We start from the raw sequence: 20,772 nt of genomic DNA, 5'->3' as shown, positions 1-20,772 counted from the left end.
CCCTGGAGCATCCAGCGCCTGAAGGTACCGCAATGAAGCTTTTACCAAAAAAAAAAAAAAAAAAAAAAATCCCCACCCAAATTTAAAGCATAAAGTGCTACAGGTTGAAGTAAAACTTGACTCTTAGGCAGGTGGTTTTTGGTCTATTAACAAGTGTAATAGCAAAGCCACGTCCTAATGGCAAAAGTAAAGCAGTGCTTGCAGCCCCCCGGAGGCACTGCTGGTAAGAACAGCTTCTGCATCCAGCTGCACTCAGGAAAAGTTGGGAGAACAAAGTCACGTACCGCCGTGGCTTCTCCCAGTGGCCATGCTGCTTTAGCCTGTAGCCAGGGATGTCAGCGAGTCTAATTGCTAAGATGAGACAAACCTCCGCAGACCTAGCAACTGCTTAACCCACAGCAGTTACAGCATGCAGCCTTCTGTATGACAGAAGGACAAGAAAATAAAACACCCAGCGGCCTAAGAGAAAAATAAACACTGAAATGACAGTTTGGAAGCTTTTAGAGAGAAACCTCTATCCAGACTACTCCCTTTAGAAGTTTACAAGACCAGTCAGCCCCGTGAATTAGCTATTCATGTTTCACTTTACTCTTCTAACAGCCAAGGTTTATTTTTGATGCACAACCAGATACTCATGTCAAGGAAAAAACTAAGGCAGGCTGCTGCTATCCTTTGGCCTCAGGCAGAATGTGTATGCTTGCTTACCCATCCCAGCTGTTCTAGTCAGAAAACAACCTGCTGGCTAAAGCAGTTTCCCTGCCCCAGCAATCATTTGTTCAGGCTTTTGTTATGTTGCTTGCTTATAAACACAAGATGGAAAACCTGTTTTCTGATCCAGTTGAGAAGAATCCAGTGCAGGATCTAACTTAAATGAATAGATCCCAACTTGTACAGAAATTAGTTGCTGACCCTAAAGTTCAGGAACTTTTCATCTCCTGCTTGCAACTGGAACACTCCAGGAGCAATTGCTCTAGGGAAGTAATTTGGTTTTAGAATGCTCAAGGCTGTAACTTAAGTGCTTGAAAAACCTTGGAAGGGGATAGCAATCTCACCTTCCAACCCCTCAAGCAGTACTGAGCTATCAGCATAAAAAAGGTACAGCTGTAGTTCTAGATCCCTTGAGATGTATGAAATTGGTCATATTGTGCCACAGACCACTCTCTCCCCTTCTGCAGCTGGCAGGAGACAACACTGCTGTCTTCCACAGTGATGCTAACTCAAGGCACTATGGTGCTCCCAAGACAGGTCAGGAAAAGAAGTGGGTTATACTGACCTGTATAGACAATAACCTTGTCTTGAGCCATTTATGATCCGCCCTTCTATACAAGTACAGTTATACCACTGTAAGCCAACAGCAAAACTACACATTCACTTAAGTAAGCATTTATTAGAGAATCCTTTAACATGAAATTATACAAATAAAGTTTGTATAAACACAAGTCCACATTGGGTCATAACATGAATGGCAAAAAGAAAGTAAAAACCATAAAAGAAAACTAGTCGGCCGCTATGTACAGTTGGACACAGTTGTGTCATACACTAAAAGTCTTTTACAAAACAGTCATTTCCTCTCATGAAGACCACCCTCCATTCACTCACGATGCGCTGCAAGATGGCTTTGTTGCAGTATCTCTACCTAAAAATCAAGACAAAATGTATGTCAGATCTGTGCAAGTTACTACAAGAATCGTTAAAAGGTCCATTTTCATGAACTGCTTTAAGTCTTCTATATATTCCTTTCTTCACTGTTAAAGATCATATGCATATTTATCAAGGTAACACAAAGAGGTTTTGTTACCCATCAGTAATTTATCTTCCCAAATATAGCCATTCAGCCCATTTAGGAAGCTGTTCCAGAACAACACACATCTGATTTATCAGGCTCTGGATCAGTTTGGTTTTTTTTCCCCACTGAAACACTGCCAAAAGGGTTTCCCATTATTTGTTTATCCATCTAAACAACTGCTGTGCAAACACAAGTCAGGTCAATTTAGTTCAAACAGTCCACATGCATATGATCTTTAATGTCTTTCCAGATTTAAAAGTTCGTTTTGGTTTGCAGATTTCACTATTAGCTATAAAAAGAAAAAAGCAAGCATTAAATCTTAAAGAATGCACACTTAAAATGAGGTTCCACAATTGAAATACAACACTAAACAGAAGACCAAATGATTAAGCTGTAAAGGCATTTATGTACTTTAACTCCTGTAAAAAACCATTTAAGTTAAGACACTTAATCTCCAAAAAGATTAAAAAAAGAAGCCAAAGTCTGAAGTTTTCCACTTTAATCTTTACGCTGGTACATGAAGTTGGAAGAGACCATACCACAGGACAGCGTTTTCTGGTGTATGCCTTGCGCTCTGCCTGCAACGTGCGACCCCAGAGATAGACGTGGTCAGGGTGACACACGGCCTGCAATGAAGTTCCCGCTGGCGGGTACAAACAAGGTATAATGTCAGAGTTAGAAGACAACATTCTTGTTTTCCTTAAGTTGTACCCATTTCAGTACTTTACCTGTTAATACTTCTAATAAGTTTAATTATTCCTCTAGACCACCTGGTACACAACGCAAAACAGAAAAACTCTTATGTTTTTCTGAAGTACTAAAGAAGATAAAGTCACATTTTTACAAAGTTAAAGATCTATAGACACTGTAGGCAAAGCTGGTTTAAAAAAAAAAGTATTTTTTTAAGTTAACAAAAGCTTAATTAAAGGAAAAGTCATGCTAGGCAAGTTTTTACTCTTCATTTGTCTATTGATCTTTAAATTAGATTAGACATACTCAGAGTGGACCTTGCACTCATGTACACACCTGTTTCCTCAAGTACTAGGTACTGCTTTAGTACGGCTGGTAGTTGTTTTGGTGATTGCCGCCACCACGGGATGCCTTTCCATATGTGCTTTGTTGACCTGTAGATAACATGGGGGGGGGGGGAACCACAACACCCAGAAGCATTAAAATTAACATCCAATACTCTGAAGGAGATTGTTCCCATACAGTAGTACACCAACAGGGCTACTCCTCAGAGCTATGCGTTATGAGTTAGAGGTGTTACAGAACGAGTTATAGGAGAGGCCCCTGTTTAAAGATGCATGCTACTATTATCTGGAATGAGATCAAAACCTACCACTGTAGGTGGTACACTTACCACTGTAATCTGTGTATCCTGGCCCATATCCGTAATTGGGATAGTTGTACCCAGAATAGTCATATCCTCCATAGCCACTGTAGCTTTGATCACTATAAGCGCTATTGTAGTTTCCATAGCCTTGATCATAGTAGTTATTAAATCCTTGATTCCAGTTTTGTCCCTGACCTAAAACCAAGTATAGCATTTATAAGCTACAGAACTTATTATTTCACTCCTCTCCTATGCCACTCCATCTAACTGTCTGTGGCAATCCTTCTATGCCAGAACTACTACCTGGAAGAATCCTCTTACCTTCCCAGAAAAAATAATTTTCTGAAAAGAATTGAGGCATCTTATTTGGGTATGAGAGATGGGTCATAAGATCTTTATGACCCACGTTGGATAAAGACAGCAGGTAGTCCCACTCAGAGCAGCCAGGAAAAAACAAAACAACACAACACTGAAGGCATGCAGTACTGCAGCTCTGCTTTGGATCACTAATTGCCTGAACACGAAGTTACACCACAGAATCAGCTTTACTGCATTGTGTTGGTTGTAACTGCTTGACTTTTCAAGACCGAGATGCATTAACCTGTAACATAGCAGCTGATTGCTCCTCATCTATTTGCAAGGTGTAGCCAAGAGACTGTCTTCCTCTTTAGCAAACAGCTCATGGTTTCTCACCCATGAGCCAACTAACTGTATCCTTTCCAATGAAAGGGTAACTGCACTATCCATTTAGCTATGCTGACAACTGTGGGTATACAAAAGCACCCTACATCCGGCTTGCCACTTCACCACTTGAATGCAAGCAGAGCAAAAAGATATTCTTAAGCTTCCACAAGCAATCACAACCACCAAAATACCATTTACTAACAGGCTACTTTTCACATTCAATTTAAACATGATATCTGCATGCATGCAGCCCGAAACCTGGAATATCTACAAACACTTACACATTTACATTAATTTCAACATTCAAAACACTCACCCCGTCCACGCCCCCTTCCACCTCCTCTTCCGCCAGCCGTGTTGCTTTTTCCTCCTTTCTGCTGCTGCTGCTGTTGCCTGTATACCTCTTTGGGCTGTGCTACTTTGATCTCACACTGTAAAGACAGAAGTTCTTTAACTGATCAAGAATTTCAAGACCATTTTGTGAGTTGCTTTCAGGGAAGCCTACAGAGATGGTCTATTTCACATGCTAAGAAGAGCTTCCATACCTTGCCTGAACCAATTTGATGGTATCTGCTTTCTAGTAACTTCTTTACTGGCTCTTCATCTGTGTACGTGATAAAACAGAAGCCCCTCCTTTCGTTCGTCTTTGTGTCCATGGGAAGCTCAATGTTTTCAATCTGAAATCAAAAGTACCTATCAATAACGCATGAAATCTGTAAGCAACTTTTTAGGCTTCCAGAACCATTCAGCAGTCTGATGTCTACGCCGACTGCTTTTGACAGCTATAAATCAATCCCATTACACCACTATGGAATAACTAACACACACATAGTTTCAAGAGTCCCTAGTTTTATGTAAGCCTGAGCCAGCTCTCTCCTCACAAATTCTTCTGTCTTAAGACAGAGGCAACACTGCACTTGAAAACCAGAGCTGTTCTTACACGCCATTATACTATACCTCGCCAAAAGCACCAAAGTACTCTTTAATCTGTTCTTCAGATGTATCTGGACTCAGCCCACCAACAAATACTTTTTTTGGTGGCTCCTTCCCTTTTAAGGCTTTTGCCCTTTTAGGATCTATTAACTTTCCATCCAGTTTGTGTTCCTTCAGTTCCAACACCTAAGAAGCACAGAAGGAAACAAAGTCTCAGATCACTACAGCGACACAGGCAGGCTTTGTGCCATCACTCCACAAGAAATCCACCCACCTTCTCCACGCTGGCAGCGTCCTTGAAGAGCACGAACCCAAACCCCCTCGACCTCCCAGTGACCGGGTCTGTTTTAATCGTACAATCCACAACCTCGCCAAACCGAGAGAGATACTCTGTCAAGTCTTTCTTGCTGGTGTCCCAGCTGAGGCCTCCAATAAACATTTTCCTGAAACGCAAAGAGTACATTCGAACACGCACAAATACGCGTGCGTACACACATACACACAGAGCTGGGTGCAAACGCACGCCTGGAGCACGGAGCGAGCCCGCTAACGGCCGCAGCAAGCCAAAGGCGATCAGGCAGCCACGCCACCCGGCTCGGCTTGCAGGGCCCGACAGCCGCGCCCGCTCCTCCAGGCAGCGGGGGCAGCACCGGGGGAGCCGCAGCAGCCGGCCCGGCCCGGCCTCGCCGTGACACGTGGGCCGGGTCTGCGCGTCCCCCCCGCCCCGAGCCCGCCAGCAGCGCACGCCCCCATAGGCTGGCGGTGACGTCACCCCCCCTGACTGGCAGCCCCCACCCCACACAAACTGGGTCACCAACCGGGGCACAAAGGCGGGCGCGGCCATTGGCGTGGGGGAGGCCCCGCCCCGCCAGGTCCCGCCCCCCCCCGAGCGCCCGAGCCGCCCCCCCCCCCCGCCCCGCTCCCCCGCGCGGCCCAGGAGGGCGGGTGAGGGAGATGGAGGCGCGACCCCCCCCAGCTCTACCCGTCGTCCTGCTGGTTCTTGCTTGCGTTGATCTTGGAGCCCTCGGCGAACTCCTCCGGGCCGCCGCTCATCTCGGTCGCGTCCTCCATGGCAGGGCGAGGGCGGCGGGGCTGCTCAGGCGAGCGGCGGAGACGGCGGAGACCTGCGCGAGCGAGAAAATGGCGGCGGAAGAGATCCGGGCACCGCCTGCGCCGCCCTTATATACCCGCGCCGGCAGCCAATCAGCGCCGCCCTCTCGCCCCGCGCCGCTAGTGCCCCTGGCGGTTTCCGGCGGGCCTGCAGCACCCGCCCGCCGCCGGGCGGCCGGCCCCCCCCCACCCCGGTCCCGGTCCCGGTCCCGGTCCCGGTCCCGGTCCCGGTCCCGGCCCCGGCGCGGCCGCTCCGTGTGCGGCGCCGGTACACCCGTGCCCTGCCGCGGGGCCTGGAGTGCGGCGTGCAGCCGCCGCCGCCGCCCGCCTCGCACCTCTGCGTACTCGGTGCCCCCCGCGCCCTTCCCGCCGCGGGCCCTGGGGCGAGGCGGCCGTCGCTGCCCTGGGCAGGCACGGGGAGACGGGGACAGGCGGGCCCCGGCGCCGGGGTTGGCGGGGGGGGGGGGGGATCGGGGGGGGGGTGGTAACGTGCAACCCAGAAGCCCCGTTCAGGAGGCGGGGCGGGCGCTCCGGAGGCGGGCACAGCCGGCGCGGCACTCCCCACCGCTGGGGTCCCGCTGCCGCCGCACTCACCTCCCGCGATCCGTGGCGGCACGGCCCGGCCCGGCCCGGCCCCCCGCGCAGCCGCAGGGCGGAGCGCCCGCCGCCGCCGCGCTCCCCCGGTGCGCCCCGCGCTCCACGTGCCGCCGCCGCCGCCGCCGCCATGGGCGTGCTGCCGGTGCCGGCGGAGGTGCGCGCCATCCTGCTGGACATCGAGGGCACCACAACCCCCATCGCCTTCGTCCAGGTGAGACCCGGCGGGGCGGGCGGCAGCGGCCTCCCCACGCGGCCGGGAGCCCCGCTGGCACCGCCGGGGGGGGCTCCGTTAGCATCGCCGTTACTATCGTGGTCCCACCCAGCCCTGGCAGCCCCGGGGGGACACGCTGCGCCGGCCAGGTTTCTGTGACTGCAAGCCCGCTTCGCTGGGAGGGCCCTCCCCACCGGGGGGAAGCGCCTCTCCCGGGGCTGCAGCCCTGCGGAGGGCAGGCCCGAGTTTCCTCCAGAAGCGTGAAACCGTGACACATTTTCCGTGGTTTTCTGAAAAATGCTCACGAGAAAATACGTCTGATTTTACCGTGCGCCTGCCTCTTTTGCGGGCAGGAGAACGGGGAACCATTCAGATCCAGGGCAGTTCAGTAAATGATTTTTTTCACGGATATAGGGCAGTTGGAGCGCGCTCGGCCTCCTTTAGGAAAAGCCCTCGAGCATCCCTGTTGCTCAGATGCCTGGAGATGCAGCACCTCACCCGAGTTTGCAGAGAGCCTGAAGTACTATATCGGGGTTATCCACTGCCTTTTCCCTTCAAAAGGGTGGTACAGTCAGATGCCTTCAGTGTCACCAGAGATGTATGTCCTTCCTCCAGCATGCACAGGACCAGTACAGGGGGAGGGTAGCACAGCACATCAAGTGTACGCGAGGAGGACTGTACTAACAGTGAATATGTATTGAGTGGTTTCCCTTGCCTAGGAGAAGGCTTAAGACTACTGAAAATTTTGGTTTAGGTGCAGAAGCTAGGGGACTGGGAAGTCTGCGAGGCCAGCAGGAGGCATCAGGACAAACACTGTAAATATGCTATTAAAATTTGCAGTTCTCCAGCCACTGTGGGTCCCTCCTCTCCAAGAGGTTTTGGTCCCTAACCAGGCTCCTGTGCTGCACAGGAGGGAATAATTTGCTTGTATTTAAGACACCGAATGGAATTATCCCTGCTCCTGCCATTAACCTGTATTTCTCCATGAGATATTATAGCTTGTGGTGGATCTTTCTTGCTGATAGTTTACGAAGGTGCTTTGTGACCCACATGATGCATGGAGGAGTGAAGTCTCTTGCCAGGCTTTCTAGGGTGTTTCTGCTAACACAGTTTAACAGATGAACAACATGACCTACATCTTTCCTGTCCATGTTCTTCCAGTGCTCTTGAAGAAACTTCAGGTCTAGATGGCATTACAGCTGCCTCCATCCCTTTGATATCTTTCAATTTAAACAGTTTGAACAGCTCAGATTTCTTACCAAACATCTAACAGAGCAATGAATTTGGTTATATCCACCTTGAATGCGTTTTGCTGTTGTGCAAATAACATGCAATATGCCTGAGATGGTTTCCTACCCAAAGTCTTTCTGTTGCAGAGAGGCCAAATGAGTTATGGTTCTCAATAAAACTCAGTTTGCTGGAAATCCTGAAAATGCTAGAAACAAGTTATTTCACTTGGACTTTCAGTTAACCTCCATAATTTCTATTTCCTTTTAAAAGGTCAACTGCTGGTTCTGCAGGCATTTTATTCTTTAATTAAAGGATTTTATTTAATCCTTTCTTTAGTATTAGAATTATTGAATATGCAAAGTAAGGAAATAGAATGAGCCAGTTGATGAGTAGATTAAGGAAAGATACCAGAAAAGAGAATATTTGGTGGCCCGTAGTTAGAGATCACCAAGTTTTCTCTTTTGCTGGGTCCACCCTGGCAGAGAAAAGTAGATGGTAGAGGAAAGATGTAATTTGATAAACTACATCCCCTGGGATTTGTCAGATCTCCTGTAAAAGAGCAGATTGTCACTGAACTTTGTGACAGTTTGCATGGACATTGAGAGGAAAATTGACCCTACAAGTGCTAAGCGTGCTACGTGGGTGTCTACTGACAGTAAAAATACTACCCTTTCTATGCTGGGTTTAACGTTGCTGTGAGCAGTTGCAAAGGCTTAGGAGGGCTGTCGAGCTGTGTTTGCTGACGGCTGTTTCTCCATCCTGCCAAGCTGTGTTGGGGCAGCCACATCTGGGGCTGGACGTCTCCGAGGAGCCTGGCCATCTGACGGTGTGGTCCCAGAGAGATGGGAGCTGTGCACAGGCAGGCTCGGGTCTCCTGCTAGCCAAGATAAAAGAGAAGCGGGTGAACTTATAAAGGTCAGTAACAGCCCTGGTTAAACCTATTGAAGAGTTTGCAGGCACCAACTTTTGCTGAAAGCTCTGGTGAGAAGTTGAGATGTGTTTTCAGAATGACCTTTGTTAGGACAAGCGCCCCATTAAAAATAGAGTAGTATAACTTGTCAGTTCAGAGTACGTACACAGTCAGCCTTGTACTCCTCAGCTGATGGGAACTTGGGGTCACGTCTGCCATTTGAGACATTTTTTGGCAAGCCAGAAAAAGTTATCACCCTCCTTTCCATCCTGGGATTTAAAAATTGCAGCTACATAAGCATTTGTGCAAAAAATCCACCTGCACTAATCTTGGCCCAAGGTTGTCTCTGGCCCGTGAGCACAAAGACGCCCTTGGCAGGCAGTTCCACAAGCTGCAGTACTGTAGGGGAAGCTTGAGTGTGAAAAATAACCATACGCACCAGCACGTGCAAGCAGTTGCTTTAAAAGTAAGTCAGCCTTACCTCTGCCACGTTAAAGGAGCTGCCTGTTTTTCTTGTGTGCTGCCAGGAGACCTTGTTCCCTTACATCAAAGACAATGTGAAGGAGTATCTGCGTGCTCACTGGGAGGAAGAGGAGTGCCAGCGGGATGTTGGACTTCTGAGGAAACAGGTTAAGTAACAGAGCTACACCATGTCTCTCTGGGTTTTCATGGCATGCCTGAGACTTCAGGTCACTCGGACTCCCCCAGTCACCCAACACAAGCCCATATCTGTCTTTGCGCCCCATAGAGGCTGGTTGCCTTGACGGACTGATCGTTGTGTGTGGGGAAGGGCTAGTGCTTGGTAGGCAGCAGCTCAGCTGCTTCCCTCAGTTCGCCTTGGTCTTCACAACCCCTGAGCGGGCATTGAACCACAACTTTTCAGCTTCGTGTCTGCGCTGTGCTCTTCACTTGCTGAATCTGCCACCTGTGGCTTCCAGGCACCTGTTTAGGAAGCAGCATTGAGGGATGGCAGAGTACTTGTACTGCACAGGGTAGTGTATCCTGCCTCTGTACGGGGACATGGCATCAGTTTGAGACCTGTGGCTGTCTGAAGCCAATAGATGCATTTGCTTCTTTGCCTTAATTTCAGTAATTAAATACTTAAGCAAGTATAATTCTCACTAGAGTATTTACAATACAGCTACAGTAGTGCTAATTGTTGGGTTTGGAAATACAATCCAAGCAAGTGTTTCTAGACACTACTAAATTCTGAATTTCCCATTAAGAAAAGCATTCAAACAATGTTGTAACCCTTCATGTGAAGAGCGGTTGAAGCTGTGTCCTGTACAGAGGTGTGTTGATGCAGGTGTTAGACCCCTTTCCTAAATTGAGATGTTGATACCGCTCCACCTCTTCCCTCACCTCTTTTTTATCATGGATGATTTCCAGGCTCAGGAGGACTCCAGCTTGGACGGGGCTGTGCCGATCCCTTTGGAGAGTGGAAGTGGGGAAGAGGAGCTGGAGCGGGTCATCCAGGCAGTTGTAGACAACGTGCATTGGCAGATGTCTCTGGACAGGAAGACCACAGCACTGAAGCAGCTGCAGGGCCACATGTGGAGGGCAGCCTATGCTACCGGGCATGTCAAAGGAGAGTGAGTAATTGTGTGCCCTTTGCCCTGGGGCAGGTATGGGGTGCATCTTTCCTAGACGTCTGTTAGCAGAACAGCTGCATAAGCTATTCCTGGAAACAGCCCCATGTACAAATGCAAATAGGATTCTCCACCTCGGTGGAGAAGCCAGTACGTTTACGTTCAGTCGTGGCTTAAGCCAGGCCACTGCTGTTGTGGAACCAACTGCAGACACTTCAGTTCAAATTTGATCATGCAGTGAAACACAAATCCATTGAGCTTAATCTTTGGATCTAGGGAACCAAAAGCTTACAGTAATCTCAGTACCGACCAAGTTGTCTCAGTCCCCACTGGGAAGATGACAAGTGGGTGAGCGTGTTTCTCTTTAATCAGCAGGTATGTGCTGGGGAACAGCCAGTTCTCCAGCCACCTGGGCAGGGTCTGTAAAGGAGATGGGTTCTGAGAAATAGAACAAGGTAATGGAGGTATGACACAGGGCGAATCTTCTGCATTAAAAATTCAGAAAATGTCTCAATATTTCTCTACAGAGATTTCTTGGTAAACCAAGAGACTGAGTTACAAGTATGAATTTCTTACAGTTCTCCATCTCACTTTTTTTTATCCCTGAATTGCACTCACGTTTTGGAACAAACCTAAACAAGCTGGGGTTGCAGGGTCAGGGCCTTTCAGTTGTTTCCTCCTGCTTTGTCTCTTACCTGAGCGTTTCATGCCTTTCCACTTCTTTTTGTCTTCAGACTCCTCTTTATGTTTCAGCCACAACACAACGGCGCATAAATAGGGACAACTGGAATTAAGCTTGATCTTCTTATTTAGGTTGAAAGATACTTGGTTAAACTATGCATTTCAAGTTCCTCAGGAGGTAAAACAAACCCGTAAGTTCACAGAGTGTTTTGCCAAAGTAAGAATGAGGAAGAAGAAAAAGAGCTCACAGAAAAATGTAAACATCCACCAGAGGAAGCAACAAAACCCAAAAGCAAGTCAAGAAGGACAGCCATCCTGTTGGTTTTCTTTTTAAAAATAGGGCTAATTGTCTTATAGTGGCTCCAAAACTCTGGAGCTAGCCTTGCTGCTTGGCAGCATCCAAGGAGTGAGATCTCTAAAGTCTCCCCCCCGCCCAACTGTATCTGGCACATCAGTGTCTGAAATCCAGGCACTGAACTCAGCACATGAAAACATGAGGGTGGCTGGGAATTTCTGCAGGTGCTGTACAACTTCAAAATATTTTCAGCTGACACCAGAGACATTTAATAACTATGAAAAAAAGTGAACTTTTTTTAAATACATAACATAACAAGGCCCTGAGCAGATGGCCAAGAAACTGGAGATGAAGAAAGGGCCAGCTGATTGCTACAAGTCTGGAAAACTCAGTCCAAGACCTCCTTTTGCATCTATTTGGAGTCCTCTTTCTTCAGACGTTTAGGTGCTCAGATCCCCTTTTTGGGGCAGTACCTTTGGTCCTTGGCCCAAGTGGCCACACAGAGCTGTACAGGTGGGAAGGCTGCGATTTGGACTGGGATGAAAACTCAGTTCCCTGGGGATCACATCTCCTCCAGCTGCTCTCTCCATCCTTCTGCCATATCAAACTCAAACACCCTCCCTGCCCTTCCGAGGCTCTTTGTGGTCTTTCCTTATTAACCATCACATGTATTATTGAGGGACTTACCGTCAGCCTCACTTTGTCCCTCTTGAACATCCTCTAGCCTGCAGTTCCCTCCAGTACATGGGTCATCTTGTAAATGTCCTTTGCATACAAAGAGTTTTTACATACATGTAAGTGCAGCGCTGGAGAGGCCTAATGGTATAAATGAGAAGGGTATGAGGGAACCAACAGACATGTCTGGCAGCAGTTGCCTTGGCTTTGGTCGTCCTTCCCTCTTTCACAGCCCTCCCTGCTGATGGGCTTGTCTTCAGGTGGCTGCTACCTGGGAGTTAGATGGAACTCACATATTGAGACTCGTCAGCCCATTGCTAGACCAATGTCCTTCCCAGCACTCTGCAAGGCCAGAAGAATAAGGGGAGGGATGCTGCTGCCTAGTGAACGTGAGCTGGTTTACCTTCTGCGGTGCAGTTAAGCCAGGGACATATCTGGCCCACAGGTAGTACTGTATAACCTGACTGAGTCACTGAATAGAGTGTCTCTTAGGGGACACTCCTTTCCCGAGCTGTTGTCTAGCTTCAAACAGTTCATACAGTGCTGCTCATTTAGCTCCTGCAGCTGCAACCTCCTCTCAACTCCTCCCTACACATGGTCAGAGCCTGAACCTGTGGGATGGGTTTGCCCCATGTGGATGCAGCTTACAGCCATAGCTCTTACCAACAGGGAAATCTTTATAGCTTGCAAGGCAGGTGGGACTGCAAGAGCCTGTGTTCTATGTCCTCCCTCTTATTCCTCCCTCGCAGAGAAAAACATTGGGATGCCATTTTCCCCAACCTTTCCTCCCCTCTCCAAACTGAAGCGGCTGGAGAAACTCCTGCCAAATGTCTGAAACAGCTCATCAGAGCTGCTGTCTGCATAGCAGTCAATGAGCTGCTCAGTTGGCTGGAACTAAGAATATATCACCTGCTGCTGAAGTAGACTCCCCTGTTGCAGAAGTCCTGAGCAGTTTGAGAATTAAGTCCCCTTGCAAACTAATGGGACAGTTGTCACAGTGCCTGGCTAAAGGTGTCCCTCCAGGTGCCCCTGGGTTTGCTCTTACCTGCCCTGTTTTACTCCAGACTCTTCGAGGACGTGGTTCCAGCCATCCGAAAGTGGCGGGAAGCGGGGATGAAGGTCTATATCTACTCCTCGGGCAGCATTGAAGCCCAGAAGCTTTTGTTCGGATACTCTACAGAAGGTGATATCCTAGAGGTAGATAACCTTATTACCTTCTTTACAACTTCTCCCTCTGCAGAGCACTTCCCTCCCACAACTGCCCTTGCTGTAATGCTTCGTGAATAGAGTCTGGGACAGGACTCTAGGACAGGTGGGGCAGTGGGTTTAACCCGCAGGAGTTAAGCTCAGCCAGTTGAGTATGCTGGCATGGCTGCATCGCCCCCCCCCCCCCCCGCCCCCGTTACTGTGGTAGAAAGAAAAGGGGACACCTTCCTCAGGAGTGAGGTTTAGTCTTGCTCTTCAGGTGGCATCAGCAACTGCCTTTGCTTTTCACTCTCTTTCAGCTCTTTGACGGCCACTTTGATACCAAAATAGGCCCCAAGGTAGAAAGTGAGAGCTACAGAAGGATTGCCGCCACTATTGGGTGCGCCACCAACAACATCCTCTTCCTGACGGATGTCCCTCGAGGTAGGTGGCCTGCCAGTCCTGCTGGCTCTCGCCTGCGCGAGGGAGGCAGGTGCTCTTCAAATGCATGCTGCTGACTTGTCACAAGCACCCCAGAAATGCTACAGTCCATGTTGCTTTGGTAGCATCCCCCTAGCTGCTGCCATCTCCTTCCTTACACGTCCAGGCTCTCGCACACCAGTGGGCTATCTGTGAGCAGCATTGCAATGAGGGAAAATAGGTCAAGTAGAAAACCTGCCCTTGCACCAGCAAGCAAGGAGAGCCTGTTAAAGTGGAGTGGGGCGTTTGCTGAAGCAGTTGGCATGCTCCATTTACAAACAGGGTCAGTGGTTTTTGTGCCCTGTGCTCGGGGGGAACAGATGATGTCTGCTGTGCGGCTACATGGCACATGTGGTAACTGGTTCTTTGTGCCACTTACGGTTAGGTTGTGTTCAGCAGCAGGAAAACATTGCTCTTGGTCACCAAGACTTGACCCCTAGAAAGCCAGGCTCGGGAAGCTAATTTAATTTCCTGCCTTTGCTGGAAACATCTTTCAGGCATAAATGGCTCTGGATTGTGATCTCAGCCTAAGCCAGCTCAGTCCCCAGGAGTTAGCCCTTGCCTCCTTCTCAGCCCTGGCAGCAGAGCTGGTGGGAAGTTGCAGTTACCTCCTTTTCCCTGTGTCATCTTCTTGTGGCCTCTTGCTGTGCTCGGGGAGTGAAGGAAGTTTGTGAGAAGTGACTCCCGGCAGGGGGTGTTGGCCTTGCTAACGCCACAGCCCGACCACAGCCCAGCTTCTTTGTGAAAGAAACCGAGCTGCTGGTGCCCAGTGCCTTGGAAAGCCACCAGCTGGGAGGGGGGAGGAGATGGCAAGGCAGCCACCTCCCATCCGCTTGTATTACGCAGCAGCTACAGTCATCCACAGCAGGTCTGCCAGGAGCTGGTCCCTCTCTAGAGCCCTGCAGCGCCACATGCAAACGCTACTCTTCTCAGTCTCAACCTTTAAAAGCTTCACTTCAGTGTTTTGGGGCATCTTCAAGCCTTAAAGACCCTCACGTGGAGAGGTCGGTAATCACATCTAAGCTCCACTCTCCCCACCTCTGTTTCAGAAGCCAACGCAGCCGAGGAAGCGGATACTCACGTGGCTGTGGTGATCAGACCAGGCAACGCAGGACTGACGGATGATGAGAAATCGTATTATAGCCTCATCTCATCTTTCACCGAACTTTTCCTGCCTTCCTCCACTTAGGGAAAGTGGTGCATGCACAAAAGACTGTGCTTCACCTGAATTGTCCTTGTGTAACATTAGGTAATTTTGTCCATAATCAGAATTTAAAACAAACCCACATCATGTCTTGGACCCACAACTAGTGCAGGCAGGTATGGATGGAGAACATGGTGTGGGGTCCCTTGTGCAGTAGGATGGAGGCCTGCAGCAGCCAGCTGGAGCTCGAACAGGGTGAGGAGCAGCACCCATGAGTCCTGCTGTTCCTCCCCTTTCCCAGCTAGCAATTAGCTCAGGGGATGCTTCCTTCAGAATCACCCATTGAAATCTGGTGCTGAGATGCCCCACCACAAGCTCCGTCATTTTTAGAAACAGTCGGCAAACAAGGTATATGTCCCCCTGTCCCAGAGGGACCTCCAGGGACCATGAGGGGATATGAGCTTCTCCCTGCAGATGGAGTTGCTGGCTAAGTCAAAACTTTCAAAGTTAGGGAGATTAGGGTGCCCAAAGGAAAATGCCAAATGTGGACTATAATACAGTATATTTGGGCTGCCACAGAAAAAGCCAGCCCTTGCTGCAGGCAAACGCTTTAGACCAGGAACAACTTAAATCTTGGCTATATCCACAGCAGGTCTAGGTACAAAACAGTACAACTTGCATATGGAAGCTGCTTAGAACTACATAACCAGCCTACCAGAATGGAGTATATATAAATATAGCTTTAAAAATTAAATTCTAGACCCACCTCACTGCTGCATTGTGGTGCTGGGCTATGGGATGCAACTGGCTGAACACCAAAGTCAGCTTGACTGTGTTTCTGAAGTACCTCCCTTAGCACTAACCCCTGGAGCTCCTTCTCAGTAGCCAACATCACCCTGTCACACATTGATAGCACTGGTCAGCTGTGAGCAAATCTGACAAACAACTGCTTCTGAGGGACACATCCTGCTGCATTTAATGAGAATTAAACCCCTGACCTTTTCACCCACACTACCTAAATTGTGCCAATTTATATCAGGCGGTCATGGAGCTTTTCCAAATGTAGTATATCAAAACACAACTTTGCTTTCATTGTGTTCACTCCATCCCAGTATTTTGCCTTCCTGTCTATCACCAGTGATCCCAGCAACTAAAGGCAAATCTCTTTTTTTTTTTTCAACCTGTGAACACTTTGTTTCCCTGCTTTCGCCCTCTCTGGTCTTTTCTTTAAGGCAGACAACCCTGTCTTGCCAAGGAAGCTGTATTACCTCCCTGACCATCTCACAATTTCAGCAGGGGCTTAGCGGGGGTGCAGGAGTGACAGCCACAGCTAGGTTATACCTAGTAATAGTGGAGGCAGAGGCAGTCTGAAACCCCAGTTCCCTGCTGCTGGCGCTTCGTGCATGGGTGTCAGTTGCTACTTATTCATTTCTGCATGGCTGCGTGTGAGCTTGCCCTCACGGACAGTCAAAATAGAATACTAACACATGTGTTGCCTTCCTGAGCTCTCATCTACACCTACAGCTGTCCCTGTTGAGGGAGGCTGCAGCATAGAGAACAAGCAAGAGATAGGCATTTTGGGAAGAAACCATATCATGCTAGCATTACCCTTCCAAAACTTTGATGGTAGCAGGTAAGGCTGTGAGGCAGCTAGTCTGGGCGCCTTTCTGGGCTGTGTAATGAGTGTGATCCTCCTCCTAGAAAGAGCCTGCTAATTAGCACTGTTACAATAAGTGTATCTGCATGGCTGAATAGTCCCTGGCTTCCTTAAGTGTTAAGTTTAATCATGATACTGTAAATACTCACCTTTTGTTTTGCCTTTGCCATCAGAAAGCTATGCATGGGGTAGGGCACAAAAATAAAACTCACTTTCTCCATAAAAGCACTTTATTTAGTGGTCATGTTTCAGTGTGTATCAGCTGTCATTTAGTTGTACTGAAATGTGCTGTTAGAAATACCCTAAGAAATGTACAGAGTTATCACCAAAACCCTGAAGTTCAGTTTGGATTGCATATAGGAAAAGGAGAGAAAGAAAAAAAAAAATAAAATCACTAACATCATCTTTTTTTCCTTTGATAAAATTACAAAATATAAAATGATAAACTGAAAGTATTAACTGATTTTTTTTAAAAAGTTACGGTGGACTATTTACAGTAAAACACCCTTAAAACAAATCACTATTTTGTGCTCCATATGCATTGAGTGTGTGTGCCTGTGTAAGAGGATCCCCACCTGCATCTTCTCCAGGCTATTCCCTCCTGCCCTTGCCCAGGAGGAGCTCCCTGGATGGGGAGCCCTGCGCCTCACACTGCTGTGCACTTGGGCCAGCCTTGGCACATCCCTCCAGGAAGGCTTCCCACTAACGACACAGATAAAAGGAGGAGGCCTTCAGCGGTCCAGCAATAGCCCTCCATTGGCTGGAGACGCTCTGGATTTATAACACGGCTGCCTGAGAACAAATTTTGGCCCACAGAAGATAAAATAAAGAGCTGGCTGAAAGCTTTCTACTTGCACTAGTTTTGACAGAAGTTTTTCTCAACAGTCTCGCCTTTCAGGAGAGGCCTCTGACCTTTGCAGAAGACTGAATTCCTTCGTGCCTTTTCCCTCTCAGAAATGCCACAGTGCAGGACGAGTTCCCCTTCAAATGCCTTTTGCCACCATTTTAATTTCTCTTTATTTTCCTGCAGCTCAGACAAGATGCAAACCTAAGCTGAGCCTGACTCGTGGAGGAAAACAGGAGCCATGTTCATAAGAAGCAACTCCCATTGTTCTCCTGCCCGTCCAATACAGCAGCCTTCCCAAAATCAGGTTCTCAAATAGGGGCTTTGAGCTCCTGCTTTTTCTTTGAAAACAGACCTTCTGTTTGAAAACCTCCTTTCAGGGAAGAAGCAGCCCTTCTGGTTTTGCTGTTCCCCTCCTGCACCTCCAGCCCTCAAGGCCACATCACCCAAACTCCGGGGCAGAACTGCCTTCCTGCACCTTGGAAGCCTGCTTAAACCTGTGGCAGACTCTACTCAGGACAACTGGCCACAGTGAGGGGTCCAGAGCCCAGGCCTAGTGTCAGTGTGTCTGAAGTTTGACTTCTAAGTGCACAAGGAGCAAAACCAAACCCTATGCCCAGAACCACCTGCAACAGTTCTGTTATCATTGCAGGTGAGTCCAGTGTCTCTAACACAATGTCTTCCCCCTCAGTGAACAAAAACAAAGCTTTTGAAATATTACACACAATAAGTGGTGGAAGTACTACACACAAAGAGCAGCCTTTTCTGGGTCAGCTTCAGAACACACAGGCATTCCCATCTTAATTCAGCATCTTGCTTCCACCAGTCCCCACCATTGAGTCTGAAACACCAAGTTGAGCACAGCACCCCACTGTGCCATCTCCTGTGGCCTGGGAACAGTCTGCCCAGCTACAAGGCAGCATCAGCCAAGTCTTGCTTCCTGATCACAGCACAGTTTCTCCCAAAACCGGCTTTACCATCAGCTGCTTTCCAGGCTGGAAGAAATGCCTGCCTGCTCACCATAAAAGCCAGTCAAGTTGGGGTCTTCCACTGCCCAATTCCAAGTCCAGAAGAAACGGCCGCTCCTTCTCACCCTACCAAGTTACACCAGTTGGCAGCAAAGAAAACAACGCAAGAAACACACAAAAGATGCGGTCTTGTGACTCAGGAACCAGCAACTCCTGAAGACTCTTGGTGCCTGGAGAAGTTCATTTCCTTCCATCTCCTCTGCAGACCAGGCTGAGGAGTGCCTGTCTCAGAGGGGCATCACGACAAATGGCTGTTGAATGTTTTGAACAACAGGAGTGTGACAGAGCCACTCAGAAAAAGTCACTGGTAGCACAAACTAAACAGCCTGTGCTCTCTTAAGCTGCTGCTGAGAAGGATCCACTCCTCTTCCAGCAGACAGTTATTTTCGTTTGGCTCTTAATGAGACAGCCACCCTCAGAGCCCTTTGGCAATACAATCATGATTGCACATGAAAACAGACTCACCAAAAAAGTGTAAATGAGGTCATCTTTAACCCATGAGACCACACCTGCCCCCCTCCCCCCGACCAGAGGACAGGCTACACCTGATCTGTCTGGTACTCAGAGGCTTCCGATAAGCTTTCGGAAAAGCTCAGAAAGTTTTCCTGGTACTCGGAGCAAACAATCTCAAATCTGTAGTGCCTGAACTCCACTGCAAAGGTGCCAAAGTAGCACAGGAAGCACATCACCAGGCCCCACTGAATCCTGGAAGCATGCATGTGAATGCCCTGTGCCATGAGGATGAAATCTGGAAGAGGAAAGTCAAGGAGAACAAGTGGGAGCAGGGACACTGACCAGGATGAGAGAAAGCCAACAGGAAAGACAATGAATCTTAACAAAGTCACCCAGATGACAGTCAACCCAGCTAGCCATCATCAGGAGAGCGTGAATGTGGTGCCAGAGTTGGAAGGTATGTCAGGTATCCAAAAATGCCCATGGGGTGCAGCAGCTCTCCTATATGGACCAGAGCTTCCTAATCCCAATTGAGGTTGATAAACATTTACAGAGGGAAAGACTTAGGTGCAGAGAAGTCAATGACTTGCTTGAACATCCAGCTAGCCAGTGACAGAGCCAGCAAGCTGGGGATCTGGCTATGGGCCCCTACCTGCCAGGAGATTGCCCATGGGAACTGGATCACATCTCTGCACCACAGGCAATGGGAACACCTTTCAACCTACACTGTGCAATCTTTCATTCTCTTTAGATCACCTGCAAAATCATCCATTTCTGTGAAATCCAGAAGCATCACTCTACACAGTATGTCATGTTAATACTAAAGGAAAAAGAATGCTGTCAGAGCCAGAAACTGTCCTACAGGCTCACATACCCGGGTGCCTGGACCACATATTGCCTGGCATCAGGGTCTCACTGCTGTGCCTCAGTTTGCGTTGGAGTATTCCATAAAAGCAATTCTCAGCTCCCCTAAAGCAGAGGACACCTTCCTGAGCTGGGGCTCTGCCCTAGCCCAATGCACATCTCCTCTAAACCTACTGGCTCTCCTGTCTCTCAGGATTTCCTCTGCACTCCAAGAATGCAGGATCACACATCTTCACAGGTAAAACAAACAAACAAGCAGCCTCTCCCATGCTTTAACTGCACAAAGCAGATAATGAGAGACTTTTAAATCTTGGGCTTAGTGTAAGCAACCAAAGCTTAATTTCAGCAAACAGCATTCTGTGTCTGGCTTTAAAGATCTTCTACTTTCCCTGTAGCACAAGGGTTATGCACAGGCTGCACGGGATGAGGAGCCAGCCCCAAGCCTTCGCAAAGCCAGCGTGAGGTGGGAGTGGAATGGGACTCCTGCCTCAGCCTGCCCCACTCCACAGAGGGCCCAAGGCCTTCAGTGCCAAGCAGACGGATGGGGAGGGCTGGGCTGGGAGTACCCACCATGTCAGTACAGGAGCAGCTACACCCTGAGCTACGCGGCTGCTCCTGCTCCCAGCCTGGCAGAAACCTCCAAAGTCGGCAGTGCAGCAGAAGCCCAGCTCAGCTCCGTGCAGGCAGCCCTACCCCAGACACACATGGGGGAGCTATGGGCTTGGGGCAAGGGGAGGAGGGGAGCACCACAAGAACCAGGCAAACTCCCACCTTACTTACACCAAAGCGTGATGAAAACTTTTCCAAGGAAGCTTAAGACGTGACTGACGGTACATCTTCACACCAATCTGCTATTCCTCTGGACACTGGCTGAAATGTTCAAAACCAGCCAAGTGACTAAGGAATTATTTTAAGAACAGGCTGTTCCCCACAGAGGGGGATGAGCTTATTCCTCGCCATTTATTCCTGCCCTCTTGCTTATCCCAGCACTAAGGCTTATGCAACTACGCAGTGAATGGATCCACCCTAAACAAACACCCAGGGCACATGAGTGCTGGTGCAAACATGGGCTGGAGTGGG

The 20,772-nt window shown here is 48.9% G+C and overlaps 3 protein-coding genes across 8 annotated transcripts in view; 1 reads left to right on the top strand and 2 right to left on the bottom strand.

The window, feature by feature from the left end:
• Positions 1 to 1,367: 1,367 nt before the first annotated feature.
• On the bottom strand, positions 1,368 to 5,916 carry HNRNPDL (heterogeneous nuclear ribonucleoprotein D like). Of its 2 annotated transcripts, XR_011324392.1 has the most exons (9): positions 5,722 to 5,916; positions 5,014 to 5,182; positions 4,764 to 4,925; positions 4,352 to 4,483; positions 4,123 to 4,237; positions 3,150 to 3,317; positions 2,813 to 2,910; positions 2,326 to 2,429; positions 1,368 to 1,636 (listed from the first exon to the last, which is right to left on the bottom strand). XR_011324392.1 is itself a non-coding variant. In XM_069781830.1 (8 exons), the coding sequence occupies exons 1-7, from the start codon at positions 5,808 to 5,810 to the stop codon at positions 2,840 to 2,842; spliced, it is 906 nt and encodes a 301-aa protein (XP_069637931.1). In that variant the 5' UTR covers positions 5,811 to 5,916; the 3' UTR covers positions 1,368 to 1,636; positions 2,813 to 2,839. The 2 variants fall into 2 exon arrangements, 1 of the variants encoding a protein (XP_069637931.1); XM_069781830.1 differs by lacking the exon at positions 2,326 to 2,429.
• Positions 5,917 to 6,087: 171 nt separating this feature from the next.
• Positions 6,088 to 16,736, top strand: ENOPH1 (enolase-phosphatase 1). The gene is made up of 6 exons (XM_069781751.1): positions 6,088 to 6,657; positions 9,325 to 9,426; positions 10,187 to 10,389; positions 13,102 to 13,234; positions 13,543 to 13,666; positions 14,752 to 16,736. The coding sequence occupies exons 1-6, from the start codon at positions 6,574 to 6,576 to the stop codon at positions 14,889 to 14,891; spliced, it is 786 nt and encodes a 261-aa protein (XP_069637852.1). The 5' UTR covers positions 6,088 to 6,573; the 3' UTR covers positions 14,892 to 16,736.
• Positions 16,716 to 20,772, bottom strand: part of TMEM150C (transmembrane protein 150C) — a 26,176-nt gene continuing 22,119 nt past the window's right edge. For all 5 annotated transcript variants that reach the window (XM_069781760.1, XM_069781794.1, XM_069781778.1 and 2 more), the window contains exon 9: positions 16,716 to 19,123. In XM_069781760.1, coding sequence (XP_069637861.1) covers positions 18,915 to 19,123 — 209 coding nt within the window. In that variant the 3' untranslated portion in view covers positions 16,716 to 18,914. The remainder of the gene's footprint in view (positions 19,124 to 20,772) is intronic.

This window comes from Haliaeetus albicilla, chromosome 1, assembly GCF_947461875.1.
Source record: "Haliaeetus albicilla chromosome 1, bHalAlb1.1, whole genome shotgun sequence".
NCBI classification, from domain to species: Eukaryota; Metazoa; Chordata; class Aves; order Accipitriformes; family Accipitridae; genus Haliaeetus; species Haliaeetus albicilla.
Note: the sequence above shows the minus strand (reverse complement) of the source record. Positions and strands in the feature narration are given on the sequence as shown.